We start from the raw sequence: 21,539 nt of genomic DNA, 5'->3' as shown, positions 1-21,539 counted from the left end.
ATTTATCTTCTTAATTTTCAATAAAATCAATTTTATTCTATGTAAAATCAATTTCTAAGTTTAAAATCAATTATCTCTTAACAAAGCGTAAAATCAATTTCTAAGTTTAAAATTATTCTAAACTTAGCTAAAATGAACGGGGTATTACAGCTTAATTATCTCTTAACAAAGATTAAGAATTTGATTTTGTAGCGTTATAGTGGTGAGGTTTTGAATGGTTAATGTTATTTTATGTTTAGGCAAAAATCCAAACACATGTAGGTGATGAGCCCAATAGAAGAAAGGAGAAAATGTATGTATTGTAGGCCTAGATTTTGGGCCTTTGTGATGCCAAACAAAAGACTAACTAGAGATCCATATTCGTGCTTCCAGGCCAACGTACAAGTTCGTAGGCGCAAAGTATAAATTTCCAAACAACAATTATCGCTGCCTGATGCTGATGTTTATCTACAGACTACACTACACAATCACGAATCACCATTCAGTTGATCATAATCTAGCTGCAAATCTCTGTCAACCCACAACCATGTCGGATCACAAGGTTACTATAATCGACGGCAAAGCAGTCGCCCAAACAATCCGATCGAAGATCGCCGCCGAAGTCTGCCGCCTCTCTGAAACGTACATCAAGGTCTCTCTCTCTCTCTTTCTCTCGCTTCAGATTTACTTCATTTGTAGCTGTGATATTGGCAAGAATGCAAAATGCTCTATTAATTGTAGGTTTTTGGAGTTGATTTCAGGTTCCTGGTCTAGCTGTTATGATTGTAGGGCAAAGGAAGGATTCACAGAGCTATGTGAATATGAAAAGGAAAGCTTGTGCAGAAGTTGGAATCAAGTCGATTGATTTGGACCTACTAGAGAATGTATCCGAATCTGAATTGATTAGCAAAGTTCATGAACTGAATGTAAATCCTGATGTTCATGGTTGGTGAGCTAAATTTGTTGCAGTCATCGAGTTTCTTGGGTTTGATTGTTTTCTAGATATGTGTATTTTGCCTGTTTGTTCGTGTGATCATGTTGTAGTCGTATCGGCTCGGATGTATCATGCATATTGAGTACTGTGCCAAGAAATGTCTTTTTGAATCTCGTAGACTCTGCAGAGATGAATTTGATGATTTACCCGTTTGAAACTTGAGTCTTTTGCTTGTTCAGAGCAGTATCCGAATCTGAGTTGATCTGCGAAATTCATGAATTGAATGCCAATCCTTATGTTCATGGTTGGTTAGCTAAATGTACAAAATTCATCTGAGTTTCTACGGTTCATATTAGTTGTTGGATTTGTGTTTGTTGCTTGTTTGTTCGTGCAATCATTTTGTAGTTGTATCTGCTTAGATGTATATTTCTTAGTGTACCTAAACCTTTGAAACTCATAAGCTTTGTAGAAATAAATTTCATGGGAGCAGTGTCGAGTTAAGATTGATTTAACATATATCCATATGCTTTGATTTTGTGTTATTATGATGGTTTTTATCAATTTTCCTCGTAGATTGCAAGATCTTTTCAAAATATACGTTGTTGTTCTGACCTAATATTTTGAAGTTGGAAAATTGAAAAGCAAAAGAATTTATGTTTGGTTGTTGTAGGTATACTGGGTCAGCTCCCGTTGCCTAAACATATAAACGAAGAGAAAATTTTAACTGAGATATCCCTGGGAAAGGATGTGGATGGATTTCACCCTCTGAACATTGGTAAATTAGCAATGAAAGGCAGAGATCCCTGTTTGTTCCGTGCACCCTAAAGGTAATAATATACAAGTGCACTACCTTAGATGCTATTTAAATGCTACTTCCTAATTGGCTTTCCATTTCTGAAATATATTACTTCACTAGATTTTTATGGAGTAAATTCGTCACTTATATCTGTGTTTTTTTCTAATAAACATGGTTGCATCGAGCTTCTATGTCACGACCGGACCTAATTAAGGGTAATTAAGCCGGGAAAACCGTGACTAAGGGAGGGAGATTAGAAACGGGGTAGAAAGGGGAATAATTAAACAAGGAAGGATAGTATTTAATCATTGTTAACAAAAGGAATATTTATAATATAACGGAGGTTAAGTCATATTGACTCAAACAAACTAGTAAGTTCGGATAATTCCGACTTAGCCAAAATAACATAATATTTCTGAGTACGCAGCGGAATAAGGTTCTGATTACATGTATGAAGACATGTATCCCCAGAGTTCATTAATACGTAAGGATAAGACAAAAGACTCCGCTCGTCACTTTATCACCACCAGCAGCTGCTCAACCTGCACATTTAGAAATATATGCAGGGCTGAGTACAAAAGTACTCAGTGGGCACGTATGCCTAAGTATAAAAATACATGCTTCAAAACTGTAAATTGTCATGCCATCATAAACAGTACAGCAAGGGAGTTTTCGTGAAATAGGCCCAAGCTTACTAAATTCTTTTGTGATTCTTAAAGTTCGACTGCAGTCTAAGTTCTCATAATCCATCATATCTGAAGCTATGTGCCGGAGAGGTGGCCACCTCTCACGGTCACTTGACCGGCCAACCCGCTAGATGACTCACGGTCACTGGTGTACACTAGCCCTGGCAGGATAGCTATCAACTGCTCAGGACCCGAATTCGATTATATAACTTGGCAAAGCCACATCAGATAGATATCATACTGAAATTGAAACATTTTATGGCAAGACAATACTTGAAATAACTTCAACTCAAAGATTTTGTCATGAAATAACTTGCTTGAACGTAACATTTAAGCTCATTTGATATATACGAAAGTAATGCCCACCTGATAGCAACTCTTGTTGTGGTGCAGTAGCTCTTAGTCTATTTATTGCTCTCGTGCTCGACCTTTATTTCGAGAATATAATATAAGATATTTGTTCGATGAAAATCTTCAATTAATGAGAATGCGTAATTAACGATGCATGATCCTCTTATGCATGAATTATTATTCCAAGATAATAATCAGGGAATTTCTATTGTTAATCCAGGCTATCGGATTTAAACAAAAGCTAAGTCTCGTCTCATGAAGCCGGATAATTAACTAAAATTAATCTGTTCTCTTCAGGGTGTTCTAATCCGCCAATTAAATAAATCCCGCTACTCGTAGTCGATAGAAAATAAATAAATACTTCAGCTCATTCGCTTTATATCCTTATAATTAATCGGGCTTAGTAATGAGAATTTGAAATGTTATGAGTTCGAATAATTAAAAGGCTCAACATAAGGCAGCCCAATAATTAATTAAGTAGAAGTGGGCTTGGATAATTAATAAGAAAGGCTCAATTGAAATAACTCATTGGCTTAAGTAATTAAATAACTCTTGGCCCAAATGAATAAATAATGAATAGTTGGGCTCAAATAAATTAATCAATCAAGGCCCAGCCGAGATAATACACCAGCCCAATTATAATCAAATGCAGTTGGGCTTTAGTATGAAAGAATCGGCCCAATTGGAATAAAATAACAAAGGCCCAAATTTTGAGTAAAAAGGGAGAAGCCCAAATTAAAATGAAAATAAGGGCCCAACTGAATCTCTCTCTCTCTCATTCAGTCGAGCTATCGCTCCCTCTCTCTCAGAACAGTCGAGCTCTCTCTCTCAATAATCAGTCTCGATTTCTCTTCACGGAGGGGTTCGCCGGCGCGGCTTCGGAATCCGGCAAGGTCGACGCCAAACGAACCTTCTCCCCTCGTCTCACTTCCTCCTCAGTTTACCATATCAGCCAACAGCGTCATCGAGCCCTAATTCTCTAAAATAAGCCGCGACCTGTCAGCCCCCTTTCTCGCCTGAAATCGCCGGCGACGCTGCCGTATTCCGGTCTCGCTCGTCGCACCGTTGCGTCCGAAATTTCCTCTGTTGTCGTCTCTCAAAATCAGGGGAGGTCGCTCCAAGATCTGAGCCCTAATCTCGGCCTATAACTATCGCCGCCGCCGCCGCGGTTCCCAGGCCGTCAATCGGCGAAGCCGGCGTCGTCTCGCCTTCTTCTCCGAACCGTTCGGGTCTCGATTCAGTCGTCAAGGTGGGCAGGGAGTCGAGCTCTGATTTCTTTCCACCTCCGCCGCTCTCCTTGCCGTCGAAGATCTGCCGCCGCTGCGACTGGATGGCCGGCGAGATTCGCCGCGTTGCTGGACTGTCTTGAGGCGCCGCTGCCTCTCCGGCGTTCGGCTCTTCCTTTTCGGTCCGTCATGCTCCGACAAGCAGCAGGGTTCTGCCTCGTCGCGCCGTCGCCGTTCCGACCGAGCGGAGGTGTGTCGTTTCCGATTCAGAGCAGGCAGCCGCCCATTCCTCACACTAAAGTTAAGTAAAAATTTCGACCCTCTTGCTATCGGCTCTCAACATGAATTAAAGACAAGGCGTAATCTCCTCTTGCTTTGTGTAACTCAGTATGCACATTAAAACTACATATAACTGCCATTTGCTCACGAGAGTATTTTTGGTGATTCTGCTAAGTTCTATAGCGTGAGGTAACCATGAATGAATCATGATGTAGTTGGTGTTTGTACTATAAAGAATGCAGCTTTGCTAAGTCCATTATGTCTACAATGGTTTTCTATCATTAGATACTGATCATGCTTTGGTATGTATGCGAACTGAAATGGATGTTTGGTATAGAATTAATACCTTGGGAATGACTGTTGGTTGGCTGATTGCCGTTGAGTTTAACGAACTGGGATGATTGACTGAACTGAAATGAATGTTCTTTGCATTAATGCAGGTGAAATCTTGGAGGAATTGAAGAGAGTTAAAGAAGTTTACCTCCTGGCAGAGAAGGTATGAAGGCCCCTGCTGTCCTGAAACTTTCTAAGTGTAGAATGGGAACGAAGTGGAGGTTATTTTGCTGCTGAAATCTGGAACAAAATGAAGTTGTTGGGTGTGGAATAAAGGGTGGATGGAGGCTGCACACTTGAGGGTGCTAGAGAATAGGTAGGAGGGGCAGGGAGAATGGGATTGGAGGAGCGGGGCGGCTGGCATAGGGGAAAGGGAATGGTGTTGCAGATTTTTGCACACACATACTCATTTCTTTTTTATCTACTTTTGATGTAGTAGGGTAGTATAGAGTGGGAGTAGGAAGGATGGTGCTTGTAAATGTAGACTTTGATGCAATAGGTAAAATCATTCTATCTTGATAAATCCAAATCTATAATAGTGTATCACTTGTTCAATGAGATACTAGTTCCGGGTTTTTGTAAATATCTCGTGTTTGTGCATCTACTCGATATCTGATTACTCGCTTGTTAGTACCGATAGACTGTAAAATAAATCTAAATTAAATCCGTAGATTTAATTCGTTCGTTGATCTAATATCTAAATTAAATCCGAAGATTTAATTCTCCTCACAAGCCGGAATAAATTCACGACTTAAGCAAGTACAAAAATAATAACAACTAATAATATAAATAATATTTCTATTGCACTTAATAAATAACATGACTTTGCTAAGTCAGTTATAATCTGAAATAATAATTATTTATTGCTCAATAATCCTTATCGTGGTTCCTCACGTGAAATAAAATAATAACTCTGCTTCAAGTACTATATAACTCAAAGTCATAAGTCGAAATCAAATTATTGATAACCACTGGATTTTATTACTGAATGATGCAATAAATAATTATCGCATTACGAGTTTTAATATAATTAAATGAGCGGGTTATTACATTCTAACCCGCCATGGCATTACTATTAAGGGAAAGAATGTTGTTGTGGTAGGTCGGAGTAACATAGTTGTTTTGCCGGTTTCCCTGCTCCTCCTAAAGGAAGATGCTACCGTCACTATGGTCCATTCTCGTACCAAAGAACCCGAGAGCATTGTTCGAAATGCTGACATTATTATCGCTGTTGTAGGACAAGCAGCAATGGTAACGAGAATCATATCACGATTTCCTTTGGCCTTGTTACAACTTAACTTTGTGTAGTGTTTTCTCCATGTGATGTGCTGATGTATGAAAGATTACTTTTACTAACGGATCAAGCTACTCGATTTTTAGATCAAGGGCAGTTGGATCAAACCCGGTGCTGTTGTAATTGATGTGAGAACCAATGCTGTGGATGATCCTGGTAAGAAATCTGGTTATCGGCTTGTTGGGGATGTAGATTTTCAGGAAGCATGTAAGACGGCCGGATGCATCACTCCGATTCCCGGTGGTGTCGGGCCGATGACAGTTGCCATGTTGCTAAAGAACACTTTGGATGGAGCTAAGAGAGTAATAGAGGGTTAGTGTCTCATTTGCGAAACATTAATAAAACATTTTGCGATGTTATACTGGGTGGATTTCATAGGTGTGGTATACCTTGTCAAAATACAGGGTGTGCGTAAACGGAGTGTGGGTATTATACACGATATATTTCATCGGGTGTAGCATCTAAGACGTAGTCTTTAGTGATCTTTTTGCATTTCTTCAAACTTTTGTGAGTTGCATTGTATTGTATGGTATCCTTGTTTAAGACCTAATATATTTTCTTCAATACTTAATGTCCCACAAAAATGCTTACTTGACTCTTTCCCTTATTTCAGTTTGGAAACTTAAAAAGTCCATTTTCATTTATTTTTTGAGCTGGTGGTTGGGGCCTTGGGGGTAAAACTTCTTTGATCTAGTCTCCTATGCCGACGTGTGCATGATCAAACATTTACTTCAAACCTTAATTATGATTAAATTAAATTTGAATGGTGGATTAGCAAACTCTAATAAGTAATAACCTTCTAATTATTTCTTAATAATAACAAATTTACTGATTATGACGTCCATACTCCACGCAGAAGCTTTCGTAAACTTATTTTGGCTACTAGCTTCTTGCATTTGAATAAAATTTGATAGATAATATACGTTGCATTACCCCAATATCAAAATCATAGTTTTTTCAACTGAAGTGGTATTGGTGTTACAATCGATGACTAAAATATAATGGTGCATTTTTATTTGATCGTAAATTTATCATGAAAAAAAATGAGGGGTAGAAAAATAATTATTTCTTCATTTTTATTTTATTTTATCATTTTCTAATTTCATTCTTTCCCATTTCCCTTTTCACTTCAATAAGTAATAATATTATCCATCTATTTTGAAGTGATAATATTAAGCTTAAGTTTACTTTAACATGTTGTGAAGAGATTGAATGTCCAAATTACGGGCCTCAATATTGAGCCCAACTTGTGGATGGAAGGATACTAATGGCGAAATCCAGATTGCAAAGGCCACATAAACATTATGAGATCGTTTATTATACTGTATGAATATATATATATATATATATATATATATTAATATTTATCTTCTTAATTTTCAATAAAATCAATTTTATTCTATGTAAAATCAATTTCTAAGTTTAAAATCAATTATCTCTTAACAAAGCGTAAAATCAATTTCTAAGTTTAAAATTATTCTAAACTTAGCTAAAATGAACGGGGTATTACAGCTTAATTATCTCTTAACAAAGATTAAGAATTTGATTTTGTAGCGTTATAGTGGTGAGGTTTTGAATGGTTAATGTTATTTTATGTTTAGGCAAAAATCCAAACACATGTAGGTGATGAGCCCAATAGAAGAAAGGAGAAAATGTATGTATTGTAGGCCTAGATTTTGGGCCTTTGTGATGCCAAACAAAAGACTAACTAGAGATCCATATTCGTGCTTCCAGGCCAACGTACAAGTTCGTAGGCGCAAAGTATAAATTTCCAAACAACAATTCTCGCTGCCTGATGCTGATGTTTATCTACAGACTACACTACACAATCACGAATCACCATTCAGTTGATCATAATCTAGCTGCAAATCTCTGTCAACCCACAACCATGTCGGATCACAAGGTTACTATAATCGACGGCAAAGCAGTCGCCCAAACAATCCGATCGAAGATCGCCGCCGAAGTCTGCCGCCTCTCTGAAACGTACATCAAGGTCTCTCTCTCTCTCTTTCTCTCGCTTCAGATTTACTTCATTTGTAGCTGTGATATTGGCAAGAATGCAAAATGCTCTATTAATTGTAGGTTTTTGGAGTTGATTTCAGGTTCCTGGTCTAGCTGTTATGATTGTAGGGCAAAGGAAGGATTCACAGAGCTATGTGAATATGAAAAGGAAAGCTTGTGCAGAAGTTGGAATCAAGTCGATTGATTTGGACCTACTAGAGAATGTATCCGAATCTGAATTGATTAGCAAAGTTCATGAACTGAATGTAAATCCTGATGTTCATGGTTGGTGAGCTAAATTTGTTGCAGTCATCGAGTTTCTTGGGTTTGATTGTTTTCTAGATATGTGTATTTTGCCTGTTTGTTCGTGTGATCATGTTGTAGTCGTATCGGCTCGGATGTATCATGCATATTGAGTACTGTGCCAAGAAATGTCTTTTTGAATCTCGTAGACTCTGCAGAGATGAATTTGATGATTTACCCGTTTGAAACTTGAGTCTTTTGCTTGTTCAGAGCAGTATCCGAATCTGAGTTGATCTGCGAAATTCATGAATTGAATGCCAATCCTTATGTTCATGGTTGGTTAGCTAAATGTACAAAATTCATCTGAGTTTCTACGGTTCATATTAGTTGTTGGATTTGTGTTTGTTGCTTGTTTGTTCGTGCAATCATTTTGTAGTTGTATCTGCTTAGATGTATATTTCTTAGTGTACCTAAACCTTTGAAACTCATAAGCTTTGTAGAAATAAATTTCATGGGAGCAGTGTCGAGTTAAGATTGATTTAACATATATCCATATGCCTTGATTTTGTGTTATTATGATGGTTTTTATCAATTTTCCTCGTAGATTGCAAGATCTTTTCAAAATATACGTTGTTGTTCTGACCTAATATTTTGAAGTTGGAAAATTGAAAAGCAAAAGAATTTATGTTTGGTTGTTGTAGGTATACTGGGTCAGCTCCCGTTGCCTAAACATATAAACGAAGAGAAAATTTTAACTGAGATATCCCTGGGAAAGGATGTGGATGGATTTCACCCTCTGAACATTGGTAAATTAGCAATGAAAGGCAGAGATCCCTGTTTGTTCCGTGCACCCTAAAGGTAATAATATACAAGTGCACTACCTTAGATGCTATTTAAATGCTACTTCCTAATTGGCTTTCCATTTCTGAAATATATTACTTCACTAGATTTTTATGGAGTAAATTCGTCACTTATATCTGTGTTTTTTTCTAATAAACATGGTTGCATCGAGCTTCTATGTCACGACCGGACCTAATTAAGGGTAATTAAGCCGGGAAAACCGTGACTAAGGGAGGGAGATTAGAAACGGGGTAGAAAGGGGAATAATTAAACAAGGAAGGATAGTATTTAATCATTGTTAACAAAAGGAATATTTATAATATAACGGAGGTTAAGTCATATTGACTCAAACAAACTAGTAAGTTCGGATAATTCCGACTTAGCCAAAATAACATAATATTTCTGAGTACGCAGCGGAATAAGGTTCTGATTACATGTATGAAGACATGTATCCCCAGAGTTCATTAATACGTAAGGATAAGACAAAAGACTCCGCTCGTCACTTTATCACCACCAGCAGCTGCTCAACCTGCACATTTAGAAATATATGCAGGGCTGAGTACAAAAGTACTCAGTGGGCACGTATGCCTAAGTATAAAAATACATGCTTCAAAACTGTAAATTGTCATGCCATCATAAACAGTACAGCAAGGGAGTTTTCGTGAAATAGGCCCAAGCTTACTAAATTCTTTTGTGATTCTTAAAGTTCGACTGCAGTCTAAGTTCTCATAATCCATCATATCTGAAGCTATGTGCCGGAGAGGTGGCCACCTCTCACGGTCACTTGACCGGCCAACCCGCTAGATGACTCACGGTCACTGGTGTACACTAGCCCTGGCAGGATAGCTATCAACTGCTCAGGACCCGAATTCGATTATATAACTTGGCAAAGCCACATCAGATAGATATCATACTGAAATTGAAACATTTTATGGCAAGACAATACTTGAAATAACTTCAACTCAAAGATTTTGTCATGAAATAACTTGCTTGAACGTAACATTTAAGCTCATTTGATATATACGAAAGTAATGCCCACCTGATAGCAACTCTTGTTGTGGTGCAGTAGCTCTTAGTCTATTTATTGCTCTCGTGCTCGACCTTTATTTCGAGAATATAATATAAGATATTTGTTCGATGAAAATCTTCAATTAATGAGAATGCGTAATTAACGATGCATGATCCTCTTATGCATGAATTATTATTCCAAGATAATAATCAGGGAATTTCTATTGTTAATCCAGGCTATCGGATTTAAACAAAAGCTAAGTCTCGTCTCATGAAGCCGGATAATTAACTAAAATTAATCTGTTCTCTTCAGGGTGTTCTAATCCGCCAATTAAATAAATCCCGCTACTCGTAGTCGATAGAAAATAAATAAATACTTCAGCTCATTCGCTTTATATCCTTATAATTAATCGGGCTTAGTAATGAGAATTTGAAATGTTATGAGTTCGAATAATTAAAAGGCTCAACATAAGGCAGCCCAATAATTAATTAAGTAGAAGTGGGCTTGGATAATTAATAAGAAAGGCTCAATTGAAATAACTCATTGGCTTAAGTAATTAAATAACTCTTGGCCCAAATGAATAAATAATGAATAGTTGGGCTCAAATAAATTAATCAATCAAGGCCCAGCCGAGATAATACACCAGCCCAATTATAATCAAATGCAGTTGGGCTTTAGTATGAAAGAATCGGCCCAATTGGAATAAAATAACAAAGGCCCAAATTTTGAGTAAAAAGGGAGAAGCCCAAATTAAAATGAAAATAAGGGCCCAACTGAATCTCTCTCTCTCTCATTCAGTCGAGCTATCGCTCCCTCTCTCTCAGAACAGTCGAGCTCTCTCTCTCAATAATCAGTCTCGGTTTCTCTTCACGGAGGGGTTCGCCGGCGCGGCTTCGGAATCCGGCAAGGTCGACGCCAAACGAACCTTCTCCCCTCGTCTCACTTCCTCCTCAGTTTACCATATCAGCCAACAGCGTCATCGAGCCCTAATTCTCTAAAATAAGCCGCGACCTGTCAGCCCCCTTTCTCGCCTGAAATCGCCGGCGACGCTGCCGTATTCCGGTCTCGCTCGTCGCACCGTTGCGTCCGAAATTTCCTCTGTTGTCGTCTCTCAAAATCAGGGGAGGTCGCTCCAAGATCTGAGCCCTAATCTCGGCCTATAACTATCGCCGCCGCCGCCGCGGTTCCCAGGCCGTCAATCGGCGAAGCCGGCGTCGTCTCGCCTTCTTCTCCGAACCGTTCGGGTCTCGATTCAGTCGTCAAGGTGGGCAGGGAGTCGAGCTCTGATTTCTTTCCACCTCCGCCGCTCTCCTTGCCGTCGAAGATCTGCCGCCGCTGCGACTGGATGGCCGGCGAGATTCGCCGCGTTGCTGGACTGTCTTGAGGCGCCGCTGCCTCTCCGGCGTTCGGCTCTTCCTTTTCGGTCCGTCATGCTCCGACAAGCAGCAGGGTTCTGCCTCGTCGCGCCGTCGCCGTTCCGACCGAGCGGAGGTGTGTCGTTTCCGATTCAGAGCAGGCAGCCGCCCATTCCTCACACTAAAGTTAAGTAAAAATTTCGACCCTCTTGCTATCGGCTCTCAACATGAATTAAAGACAAGGCGTAATCTCCTCTTGCTTTGTGTAACTCAGTATGCACATTAAAACTACATATAACTGCCATTTGCTCACGAGAGTATTTTTGGTGATTCTGCTAAGTTCTATAGCGTGAGGTAACCATGAATGAATCATGATGTAGTTGGTGTTTGTACTATAAAGAATGCAGCTTTGCTAAGTCCATTATGTCTACAATGGTTTTCTATCATTAGATACTGATCATGCTTTGGTATGTATGCGAACTGAAATGGATGTTTGGTATAGAATTAATACCTTGGGAATGACTGTTGGTTGGCTGATTGCCGTTGAGTTTAACGAACTGGGATGATTGACTGAACTGAAATGAATGTTCTTTGCATTAATGCAGGTGAAATCTTGGAGGAATTGAAGAGAGTTAAAGAAGTTTACCTCCTGGCAGAGAAGGTATGAAGGCCCCTGCTGTCCTGAAACTTTCTAAGTGTAGAATGGGAACGAAGTGGAGGTTATTTTGCTGCTGAAATCTGGAACAAAATGAAGTTGTTGGGTGTGGAATAAAGGGTGGATGGAGGCTGCACACTTGAGGGTGCTAGAGAATAGGTAGGAGGGGCAGGGAGAATGGGATTGGAGGAGCGGGGCGGCTGGCATAGGGGAAAGGGAATGGTGTTGCAGATTTTTGCACACACATACTCATTTCTTTTTTATCTACTTTTGATGTAGTAGGGTAGTATAGAGTGGGAGTAGGAAGGATGGTGCTTGTAAATGTAGACTTTGATGCAATAGGTAAAATCATTCTATCTTGATAAATCCAAATCTATAATAGTGTATCACTTGTTCAATGAGATACTAGTTCCGGGTTTTTGTAAATATCTCGTGTTTGTGCATCTACTCGATATCTGATTACTCGCTTGTTAGTACCGATAGACTGTAAAATAAATCTAAATTAAATCCGTAGATTTAATTCGTTCGTTGATCTAATATCTAAATTAAATCCGAAGATTTAATTCTCCTCACAAGCCGGAATAAATTCACGACTTAAGCAAGTACAAAAATAATAACAACTAATAATATAAATAATATTTCTATTGCACTTAATAAATAACATGACTTTGCTAAGTCAGTTATAATCTGAAATAATAATTATTTATTGCTCAATAATCCTTATCGTGGTTCCTCACGTGAAATAAAATAATAACTCTGCTTCAAGTACTATATAACTCAAAGTCATAAGTCGAAATCAAATTATTGATAACCACTGGATTTTATTACTGAATGATGCAATAAATAATTATCGCATTACGAGTTTTAATATAATTAAATGAGCGGGTTATTACATTCTAACCCGCCATGGCATTACTATTAAGGGAAAGAATGTTGTTGTGGTAGGTCGGAGTAACATAGTTGTTTTGCCGGTTTCCCTGCTCCTCCTAAAGGAAGATGCTACCGTCACTATGGTCCATTCTCGTACCAAAGAACCCGAGAGCATTGTTCGAAATGCTGACATTATTATCGCTGTTGTAGGACAAGCAGCAATGGTAACGAGAATCATATCACGATTTCCTTTGGCCTTGTTACAACTTAACTTTGTGTAGTGTTTTCTCCATGTGATGTGCTGATGTATGAAAGATTACTTTTACTAACGGATCAAGCTACTCGATTTTTAGATCAAGGGCAGTTGGATCAAACCCGGTGCTGTTGTAATTGATGTGAGAACCAATGCTGTGGATGATCCTGGTAAGAAATCTGGTTATCGGCTTGTTGGGGATGTAGATTTTCAGGAAGCATGTAAGACGGCCGGATGCATCACTCCGATTCCCGGTGGTGTCGGGCCGATGACAGTTGCCATGTTGCTAAAGAACACTTTGGATGGAGCTAAGAGAGTAATAGAGGGTTAGTGTCTCATTTGCCAAACATTAATAAAACATTTTGCGATGTTATACTGGGTGGATTTCATAGGTGTGGTATACCTTGTCAAAATACAGGGTGTGCGTAAACGGAGTGTGGGTATTATACACGATATATTTCATCGGGTGTAGCATCTAAGACGTAGTCTTTAGTGATCTTTTTGCATTTCTTCAAACTTTTGTGAGTTGCATTGTATTGTATGGTATCCTTGTTTAAGACCTAATATATTTTCTTCAATACTTAATGTCCCACAAAAATGCTTACTTGACTCTTTCCCTTATTTCAGTTTGGAAACTTAAAAAGTCCATTTTCATTTATTTTTTGAGCTGGTGGTTGGGGCCTTGGGGGTAAAACTTCTTTGATCTAGTCTCCTATGCCGACGTGTGCATGATCAAACATTTACTTCAAACCTTAATTATGATTAAATTAAATTTGAATGGTGGATTAGCAAACTCTAATAAGTAATAACCTTCTAATTATTTCTTAATAATAACAAATTTACTGATTATGACGTCCATACTCCACGCAGAAGCTTTCGTAAACTTATTTTGGCTACTAGCTTCTTGCATTTGAATAAAATTTGATAGATAATATACGTTGCATTACCCCAATATCAAAATCATAGTTTTTTCAACTGAAGTGGTATTGGTGTTACAATCGATGACTAAAATATAATGGTGCATTTTTATTTGATCGTAAATTTATCATGAAAAAAAATGAGGGGTAGAAAAATAATTATTTCTTCATTTTTATTTTATTTTTATCATTTTCTAATTTCATTCTTTCCCATTTCCCTTTTCACTTCAATAAGTAATAATATTATCCATCTATTTTGAAGTGATAATATTAAGCTTAAGTTTACTTTAACATGTTGTGAAGAGATTGAATGTCCAAATTACGGGCCTCAATATTGAGCCCAACTTGTGGATGGAAGGATACTAATGGCGAAATCCAGATTGCAAAGGCCACATAAACATTATGAGATCGTTTATTATACTGTATGAATATATATATATATATATATATATATTAATATTTATCTTCTTAATTTTCAATAAAATCAATTTTATTCTATGTAAAATCAATTTCTAAGTTTAAAATCAATTATCTCTTAACAAAGCGTAAAATCAATTTCTAAGTTTAAAATTATTCTAAACTTAGCTAAAATGAACGGGGTATTACAGCTTAATTATCTCTTAACAAAGATTAAGAATTTGATTTTGTAGCGTTATAGTGGTGAGGTTTTGAATGGTTAATGTTATTTTATGTTTAGGCAAAAATCCAAACACATGTAGGTGATGAGCCCAATAGAAGAAAGGAGAAAATGTATGTATTGTAGGCCTAGATTTTGGGCCTTTGTGATGCCAAACAAAAGACTAACTAGAGATCCATATTCGTGCTTCCAGGCCAACGTACAAGTTCGTAGGCGCAAAGTATAAATTTCCAAACAACAATTCTCGCTGCCTGATGCTGATGTTTATCTACAGACTACACTACACAATCACGAATCACCATTCAGTTGATCATAATCTAGCTGCAAATCTCTGTCAACCCACAACCATGTCGGATCACAAGGTTACTATAATCGACGGCAAAGCAGTCGCCCAAACAATCCGATCGAAGATCGCCGCCGAAGTCTGCCGCCTCTCTGAAACGTACATCAAGGTCTCTCTCTCTCTCTCTTTCTCTCGCTTCAGATTTACTTCATTTGTAGCTGTGATATTGGCAAGAATGCAAAATGCTCTATTAATTGTAGGTTTTTGGAGTTGATTTCAGGTTCCTGGTCTAGCTGTTATGATTGTAGGGCAAAGGAAGGATTCACAGAGCTATGTGAATATGAAAAGGAAAGCTTGTGCAGAAGTTGGAATCAAGTCGATTGATTTGGACCTACTAGAGAATGTATCCGAATCTGAATTGATTAGCAAAGTTCATGAACTGAATGTAAATCCTGATGTTCATGGTTGGTGAGCTAAATTTGTTGCAGTCATCGAGTTTCTTGGGTTTGATTGTTTTCTAGATATGTGTATTTTGCCTGTTTGTTCGTGTGATCATGTTGTAGTCGTATCGGCTCGGATGTATCATGCATATTGAGTACTGTGCCAAGAAATGTCTTTTTGAATCTCGTAGACTCTGCAGAGATGAATTTGATGATTTACCCGTTTGAAACTTGAGTCTTTTGCTTGTTCAGAGCAGTATCCGAATCTGAGTTGATATGCGAAATTCATGAATTGAATGCCAATCCTTATGTTCATGGTTGGTTAGCTAAATGTACAAAATTCATCTGAGTTTCTACGGTTCATATTAGTTGTTGGATTTGTGTTTGTTGCTTGTTTGTTCGTGCAATCATTTTGTAGTTGTATCTGCTTAGATGTATATTTCTTAGTGTACCTAAACCTTTGAAACTCATAAGCTTTGTAGAAATAAATTTCATGGGAGCAGTGTCGAGTTAAGATTGATTTAACATATATCCATATGCCTTGATTTTGTGTTATTATGATGGTTTTTATCAATTTTCCTCGTAGATTGTAAGATCCTTTCAAAATATACGTTGTTGTTCTGACCTAATATTTTGAAGTTGGAAAATTGAAAAGCAAAAGAATTTATGTTTGGTTGTTGTAGGTATACTGGGTCAGCTCCCGTTGCCTAAACATATAAACGAAGAGAAAATTTTAACTGAGATATCCCTGGGAAAGGATGTGGATGGATTTCACCCTCTGAACATTGGTAAATTAGCAATGAAAGGCAGAGATCCCTGTTTGTTCCGTGCACCCTAAAGGTAATAATATACAAGTGCACTACCTTAGATGCTATTTAAATGCTACTTCCTAATTGGCTTTCCATTTCTGAAATATATTACTTCACTAGATTTTTATGGAGTAAATTCGTCACTTATATCTGTGTTTTTTTCTAATAAACATGGTTGCATCGAGCTTCTAACCCGCCATGGCACTACTATTAAGGGAAAGAATGTTGTTGTGGTAGGTCGGAGTAACATAGTTGGTTTGCCGGTTTCCCTGCTCCTCCTAAAGGAAGATGCTACCGTCACTATGGTCCATTCTCGTACCAAAGAACCCGAGAGCATTGTTCGAAATGCTGACATTATTATCGCTGCTGTAGGACAAGCAGCAATGGTAACGAGAATCATATCACGATTTCCTTTGGCCTTGTTACAACTTAACTTTGTGTAGTGTTTTCTCCATGTGATGTGCTGATGTATGAAAGATTACTTTTACTAACGGATCAAGCTACTCGATTTTTAGATCAAGGGCAGTTGGATCAAACCCGGTGCTGTTGTAATTGATGTGAGAACCAATGTTGTGGATGATCCTAGTAAGAAATCTGGTTATCGGCTTGTTGGGGATGTAGATTTTCAGGAAGCATGTAAGACGGCCGGATGCATCACTCCGATTCCCGGTGGTGTCGGGCCGATGACAGTTGCCATGTTGCTAAAGAACACTTTGGATGGAGCTAAGAGAGTAATAGAGGGTTAGTGTCTCATTTGCCAAACATTAATAAAACATTTTGCGATGTTATACTGGGTGGATTTCATAGGTGTGGTATACCTTGTCAAAATACAGGGTGTGCGTAAACGGAGTGTGGGTATTATACACGATATATTTCATCGGGTGTAGCATCTAAGACGTAGTCTTTTGTGATCTTTTTGCATTTCTTCAAACTTTTGTGAGTTGCATTGTATTGTATGGTATCCTTGTTTAAGGCCTAATATATTTTCTTCAATACTTAATGTCCCACAAAAATGCTTACTTGACTCTTTCCCTTATTTCAGTTTGGAAACTTAAAAAGTCCATTTTCATTTATTTTTTGAGCTGGTGGTTGGGGCCTTGGGGGTAAAACTTCTTTGATCTAGTCTCCTATGCCGACGTGTGCATGATCAAACATTTACTTCAAACCTTAATTATGATTAAATTAAATTTGAATGGTGGATTAGCAAACTCTAATAAGTAATAACCTTCTAATTATTTCTTAATAATAACAAATTTACTGATTATGACGTCCATACTCCACGCAGAAGCTTTCGTAAACTTATTTTGGCTACTAGCTTCTTGCATTTGAATAAAATTTGATAGATAATATACGTTGCATTACCCCAATATCAAAATCATAGTTTTTTCAACTGAAGTGGTATTGGTGTTACAATCGATGACTAAAATATAATGGTGCATTTTTATTTGATCGTAAATTTATCATGAAAAAAAATGAGGGGTAGAAAAATAATTATTTCTTCATTTTTATTTTATTTTTATCATTTTCTAATTTCATTCTTTCCCATTTCCCTTTTCACTTCAATAAGTAATAATATTATCCATCTATTTTGAAGTGATAATATTAAGCTTAAGTTTACTTTAACATGTTGTGAAGAGATTGAATGTCCAAATTACGGGCCTCAATATTGAGCCCAACTTGTGGATGGAAGGATACTAATGGCGAAATCCAGATTGCAAAGGCCACATAAACATTATGAGATCGTTTATTATACTGTATGAATATATATATATATATATATATATATATTAATATTTATCTTCTTAATTTTCAATAAAATCAATTTTATTCTATGTAAAATCAATTTCTAAGTTTAAAATCAATTATCTCTTAACAAAGCGTAAAATCAATTTCTAAGTTTAAAATTATTCTAAACTTAGCTAAAATGAACGGGGTATTACAGCTTAATTATCTCTTAACAAAGATTAAGAATTTGATTTTGTAGCGTTATAGTGGTGAGGTTTTGAATGGTTAATGTTATTTTATGTTTAGGCAAAAATCCAAACACATGTAGGTGATGAGCCCAATAGAAGAAAGGAGAAAATGTATGTATTGTAGGCCTAGATTTTGGGCCTTTGTGATGCCAAACAAAAGACTAACTAGAGATCCATATTCGTGCTTCCAGGCCAACGTACAAGTTCGTAGGCGCAAAGTATAAATTTCCAAACAACAATTCTCGCTGCCTGATGCTGATGTTTATCTACAGACTACACTACACAATCACGAATCACCATTCAGTTGATCATAATCTAGCTGCAAATCTCTGTCAACCCACAACCATGTCGGATCACAAGGTTACTATAATCGACGGCAAAGCAGTCGCCCAAACAATCCGATCGAAGATCGCCGCCGAAGTCTGCCGCCTCTCTGAAACGTACATCAAGGTCTCTCTCTCTCTCTCTCTCTCTTTCTCTCGCTTCAGATTTACTTCATTTGTAGCTCTGATATTGGCAAGAATGCAAAATGCTCTATTAATTGTAGGTTTTTGGAGTTGATTTCAGGTTCCTGGTCTAGCTGTTATGATTGTAGGGCAAAGGAAGGATTCACAGAGCTATGTGAATATGAAAAGGAAAGCTTGTGCAGAAGTTGGAATCAAGTCGATTGATTTGGACCTACTAGAGAATGTATCCGAATCTGAATTGATTATCAAAGTTCATGAACTGAATGTAAATCCTGATGTTCATGGTTGGTGAGCTAAATCTGTTGCAGTCATCGAGTTTCTTGGGTTTGATTGTTTTCTAGATATGTGTATTTTGCCTGTTTGTTCGTGTGATCATGTTGTAGTCGTATCGGCTCGGATGTATCATGCATATTGAGTACTGTGCCAAGAAATGTCTTTTTGAATCTCGTAGACTCTGCAGAGATGAATTTGATGATTTACCCGTTTGAAACTTGAGTCTTTTGCTTGTTCAGAGCAGTATCCGAATCTGAGTTGATCTGCGAAATTCATGAATTGAATGCCAATCCTTATGTTCATGGTTGGTTAGCTAAATGTACAAAATTCATCTGAGTTTCTACGGTTCATATTAGTTGTTGGATTTGTGTTTGTTGCTTGTTTGTTCGTGCAATCATTTTGTAGTTGTATCTGCTTAGATGTATATTTCTTAGTGTACCTAAACCTTTGAAACTCATAAGCTTTGTAGAAATAAATTTCATGGGAGCAGTGTCGAGTTAAGATTGATTTAACATATATCCATATGCCTTGATTTTGTGTTATTATGATGGTTTTTATCAATTTTCCTCGTAGATTGTAAGATCCTTTCAAAATATACGTTGTTGTTCTGACCTAATATTTTGAAGTTGGAAAATTGAAAAGCAAAAGAATTTATGTTTGGTTGTTGTAGGTATACTGGGTCAGCTCCCGTTGCCTAAACATATAAACGAAGAGAAAATTTTAACTGAGATATCCCTGGGAAAGGATGTGGATGGATTTCACCCTCTGAACATTGGTAAATTAGCAATGAAAGGCAGAGATCCCTGTTTGTTCCGTGCACCCTAAAGGTAATAATATACAAGTGCACTACCTTAGATGCTATTTAAATGCTACTTCCTAATTGGCTTTCCATTTCTGAAATATATTACTTCACTAGATTTTTATGGAGTAAATTCGTCACTTATATCTGTGTTTTTTTCTAATAAACATGGTTGCATCGAGCTTCTAACCCGCCATGGCATTACTATTAAGGGAAAGAATGTTGTTGTGGTAGGTCGGAGTAACATAGTTGGTTTGCCGGTTTCCCTGCTCCTCCTAAAGGAAGATGCTACCGTCACTATGGTCCATTCTCGTACCAAAGAACCCGAGAGCATTGTTCGAAATGCTGACATTATTATCGCTGCTGTAGGACAAGCAGCAATGGTAACGAGAATCATATCACGATTTCCTTTGGCCTTGTTACAACTTAACTTTGTGTAGTGTTTTCTCCATGTGATGTGCTGATGTATGAAAGATTACTTTTACTAACGGATCAAGCTACTTGATTTTTAGATCAAGGGCAGTTGGATCAAACCCGGTGCTGTTGTAATTGATGTGAGAACCAATGCTGTGGATGATCCTAGTAAGAAATCTGGTTATCGGCTTGTTGGGGATGTAGATTTTCAGGAAGCATGTAAGACGGCCGGATGCATCACTCCGATTCCCGGTGGTGTCGGGCCGATGACAGTTGCCATGTTGCTAAAGAACACTTTGGATGGAGCTAAGAGAGTAATAGAGGGTTAGTGTCTCATTTGCCAAACATTAATAAAACATTTTGCGATGTTATACTGGGTGGATTTCATAGGTGTGGTATACCTTGTCAAAATACAGGGTGTGCGTAAACGGAGTGTGGGTATTATACACGATATATTTCATCGGGTGTAGCATCTAAGACGTAGTCTTTAGTGATCTTTTTGCATTTCTTCAAACTTTTGTGAGTTGCATTGTATTGTATGGTATCCTTGTTTAAGGCCTAATATATTTTCTTCAATACTTAATGTCCCACAAAAATGCTTACTTGACTCTTTCCCTTATTTCAGTTTGGAAACTTAAAAAGTCCATTTTCATTTATTTTTTGAGCTGGTGGTTGGGGCCTTGGGGGTAAAACTTCTTTGATCTAGTCTCCTATGCCGACGTGTGCATGATCAAACATTTACTTCAAACCTTAATTATGATTAAATTAAATTTGAATGGTGGATTAGCAAACTCTAATAAGTAATAACCTTCTAATTATTTCTTAATAATAACAAATTTACTGATTATGACGTCCATACTCCACGCAGAAGCTTTCGTAAACTTATTTTGGCTACTAGCTTCTTGCATTTGAATAAAATTTGATAGATAATATACGTTGCATTACCCCAATATCAAAATCATAGTTTTTTCAACTGAAGTGGTATTGGTGTTACAATCGATGACTAAAATATAATGGTGCATTTTTATTTGATCGTAAATTTATCATGAAAAAAAATGAGGGGTAGAAAAATAATTATTTCTTCATTTTTATTTTATTTTTATCATTTTCTAATTTCATTCTTTCCCATTTCCCTTTTCACTTCAATAAGTAATAATATTATCCATCTATTTTGAAGTGATAATATTAAGCTTAAGTTTACTTTAACATGTTGTGAAGAGATTGAATGTCCAAATTACGGGCCTCAATATTGAGCCCAACTTGTGGATGGAAGGATACTAATGGCGAAATCCAGATTGCAAAGGCCACATAAACATTATGAGATCGTTTATTATACTGTATGAATATATATATATATATATATATTATATATATATATTAATATTTATCTTCTTAATTTTCAATAAAATCAATTTTATTCTAT

General features: G+C 37.3%; 2 protein-coding genes and 2 pseudogenes across 2 annotated transcripts; all 4 read left to right on the top strand.

The window, feature by feature from the left end:
- The first annotated feature begins 526 nt into the window (after positions 1-526).
- On the top strand, positions 527-6,195 carry LOC130990852 (bifunctional protein FolD 2-like). The gene is made up of 6 exons (XM_057915082.1): positions 527-631; positions 741-924; positions 1,584-1,727; positions 4,756-4,776; positions 5,627-5,835; positions 5,965-6,195. The coding sequence occupies exons 1-6, from the start codon at positions 527-529 to the stop codon at positions 6,193-6,195; spliced, it is 894 nt and encodes a 297-aa protein (XP_057771065.1).
- A 1,571-nt stretch (positions 6,196-7,766) lies between these two features.
- On the top strand, positions 7,767-13,533 carry LOC130989371 (bifunctional protein FolD 2-like). The gene is made up of 6 exons (XM_057913330.1): positions 7,767-7,871; positions 7,981-8,164; positions 8,824-8,967; positions 11,996-12,016; positions 12,867-13,075; positions 13,205-13,533. The coding sequence occupies exons 1-6, from the start codon at positions 7,767-7,769 to the stop codon at positions 13,433-13,435; spliced, it is 894 nt and encodes a 297-aa protein (XP_057769313.1). The 3' UTR covers positions 13,436-13,533.
- Positions 13,534-15,005: 1,472 nt separating this feature from the next.
- On the top strand, positions 15,006-17,034 carry LOC130989370 (bifunctional protein FolD 2-like; annotated as a pseudogene).
- Positions 17,035-18,508: 1,474 nt separating this feature from the next.
- Positions 18,509-20,543, top strand: LOC130989369 (bifunctional protein FolD 2-like; annotated as a pseudogene).
- The last annotated feature ends 996 nt before the right edge of the window (positions 20,544-21,539 follow it).

The sequence above is a fragment of the Salvia miltiorrhiza genome, chromosome 6 (assembly GCF_028751815.1).
Source record: "Salvia miltiorrhiza cultivar Shanhuang (shh) chromosome 6, IMPLAD_Smil_shh, whole genome shotgun sequence".
NCBI classification, from domain to species: domain Eukaryota; kingdom Viridiplantae; phylum Streptophyta; class Magnoliopsida; order Lamiales; family Lamiaceae; genus Salvia; species Salvia miltiorrhiza.
The sequence above is the reverse complement of the archived record's forward strand: the minus strand, read 5'-3'. Positions and strand labels throughout refer to the sequence as shown.

Bases quoted from the DNA above. Each gene is read 5' to 3' on its own strand.
- LOC130990852 (XM_057915082.1), top strand. From the start codon at position 527: ATGTCGGATCACAAGGTTACTATAATCGACGGCAAAGCAGTCGCCCAA. The intron at 4,777-5,626 runs TCTAAGTGTAGA...TTAAATGAGCGG, and splicing joins CCCCTGCTGTCCTGAAACTT to GTTATTACATTCTAACCCGC. The intron at 5,836-5,964 runs GTAACGAGAATC...CTCGATTTTTAG, and splicing joins TTGTAGGACAAGCAGCAATG to ATCAAGGGCAGTTGGATCAA.
- LOC130989371 (XM_057913330.1), top strand. From the start codon at position 7,767: ATGTCGGATCACAAGGTTACTATAATCGACGGCAAAGCAGTCGCCCAA. The intron at 7,872-7,980 runs GTCTCTCTCTCT...AGTTGATTTCAG, and splicing joins TCTCTGAAACGTACATCAAG to GTTCCTGGTCTAGCTGTTAT. The intron at 8,968-11,995 runs GTGCACCCTAAA...GAAGGTATGAAG, and splicing joins CAGAGATCCCTGTTTGTTCC to GCCCCTGCTGTCCTGAAACT.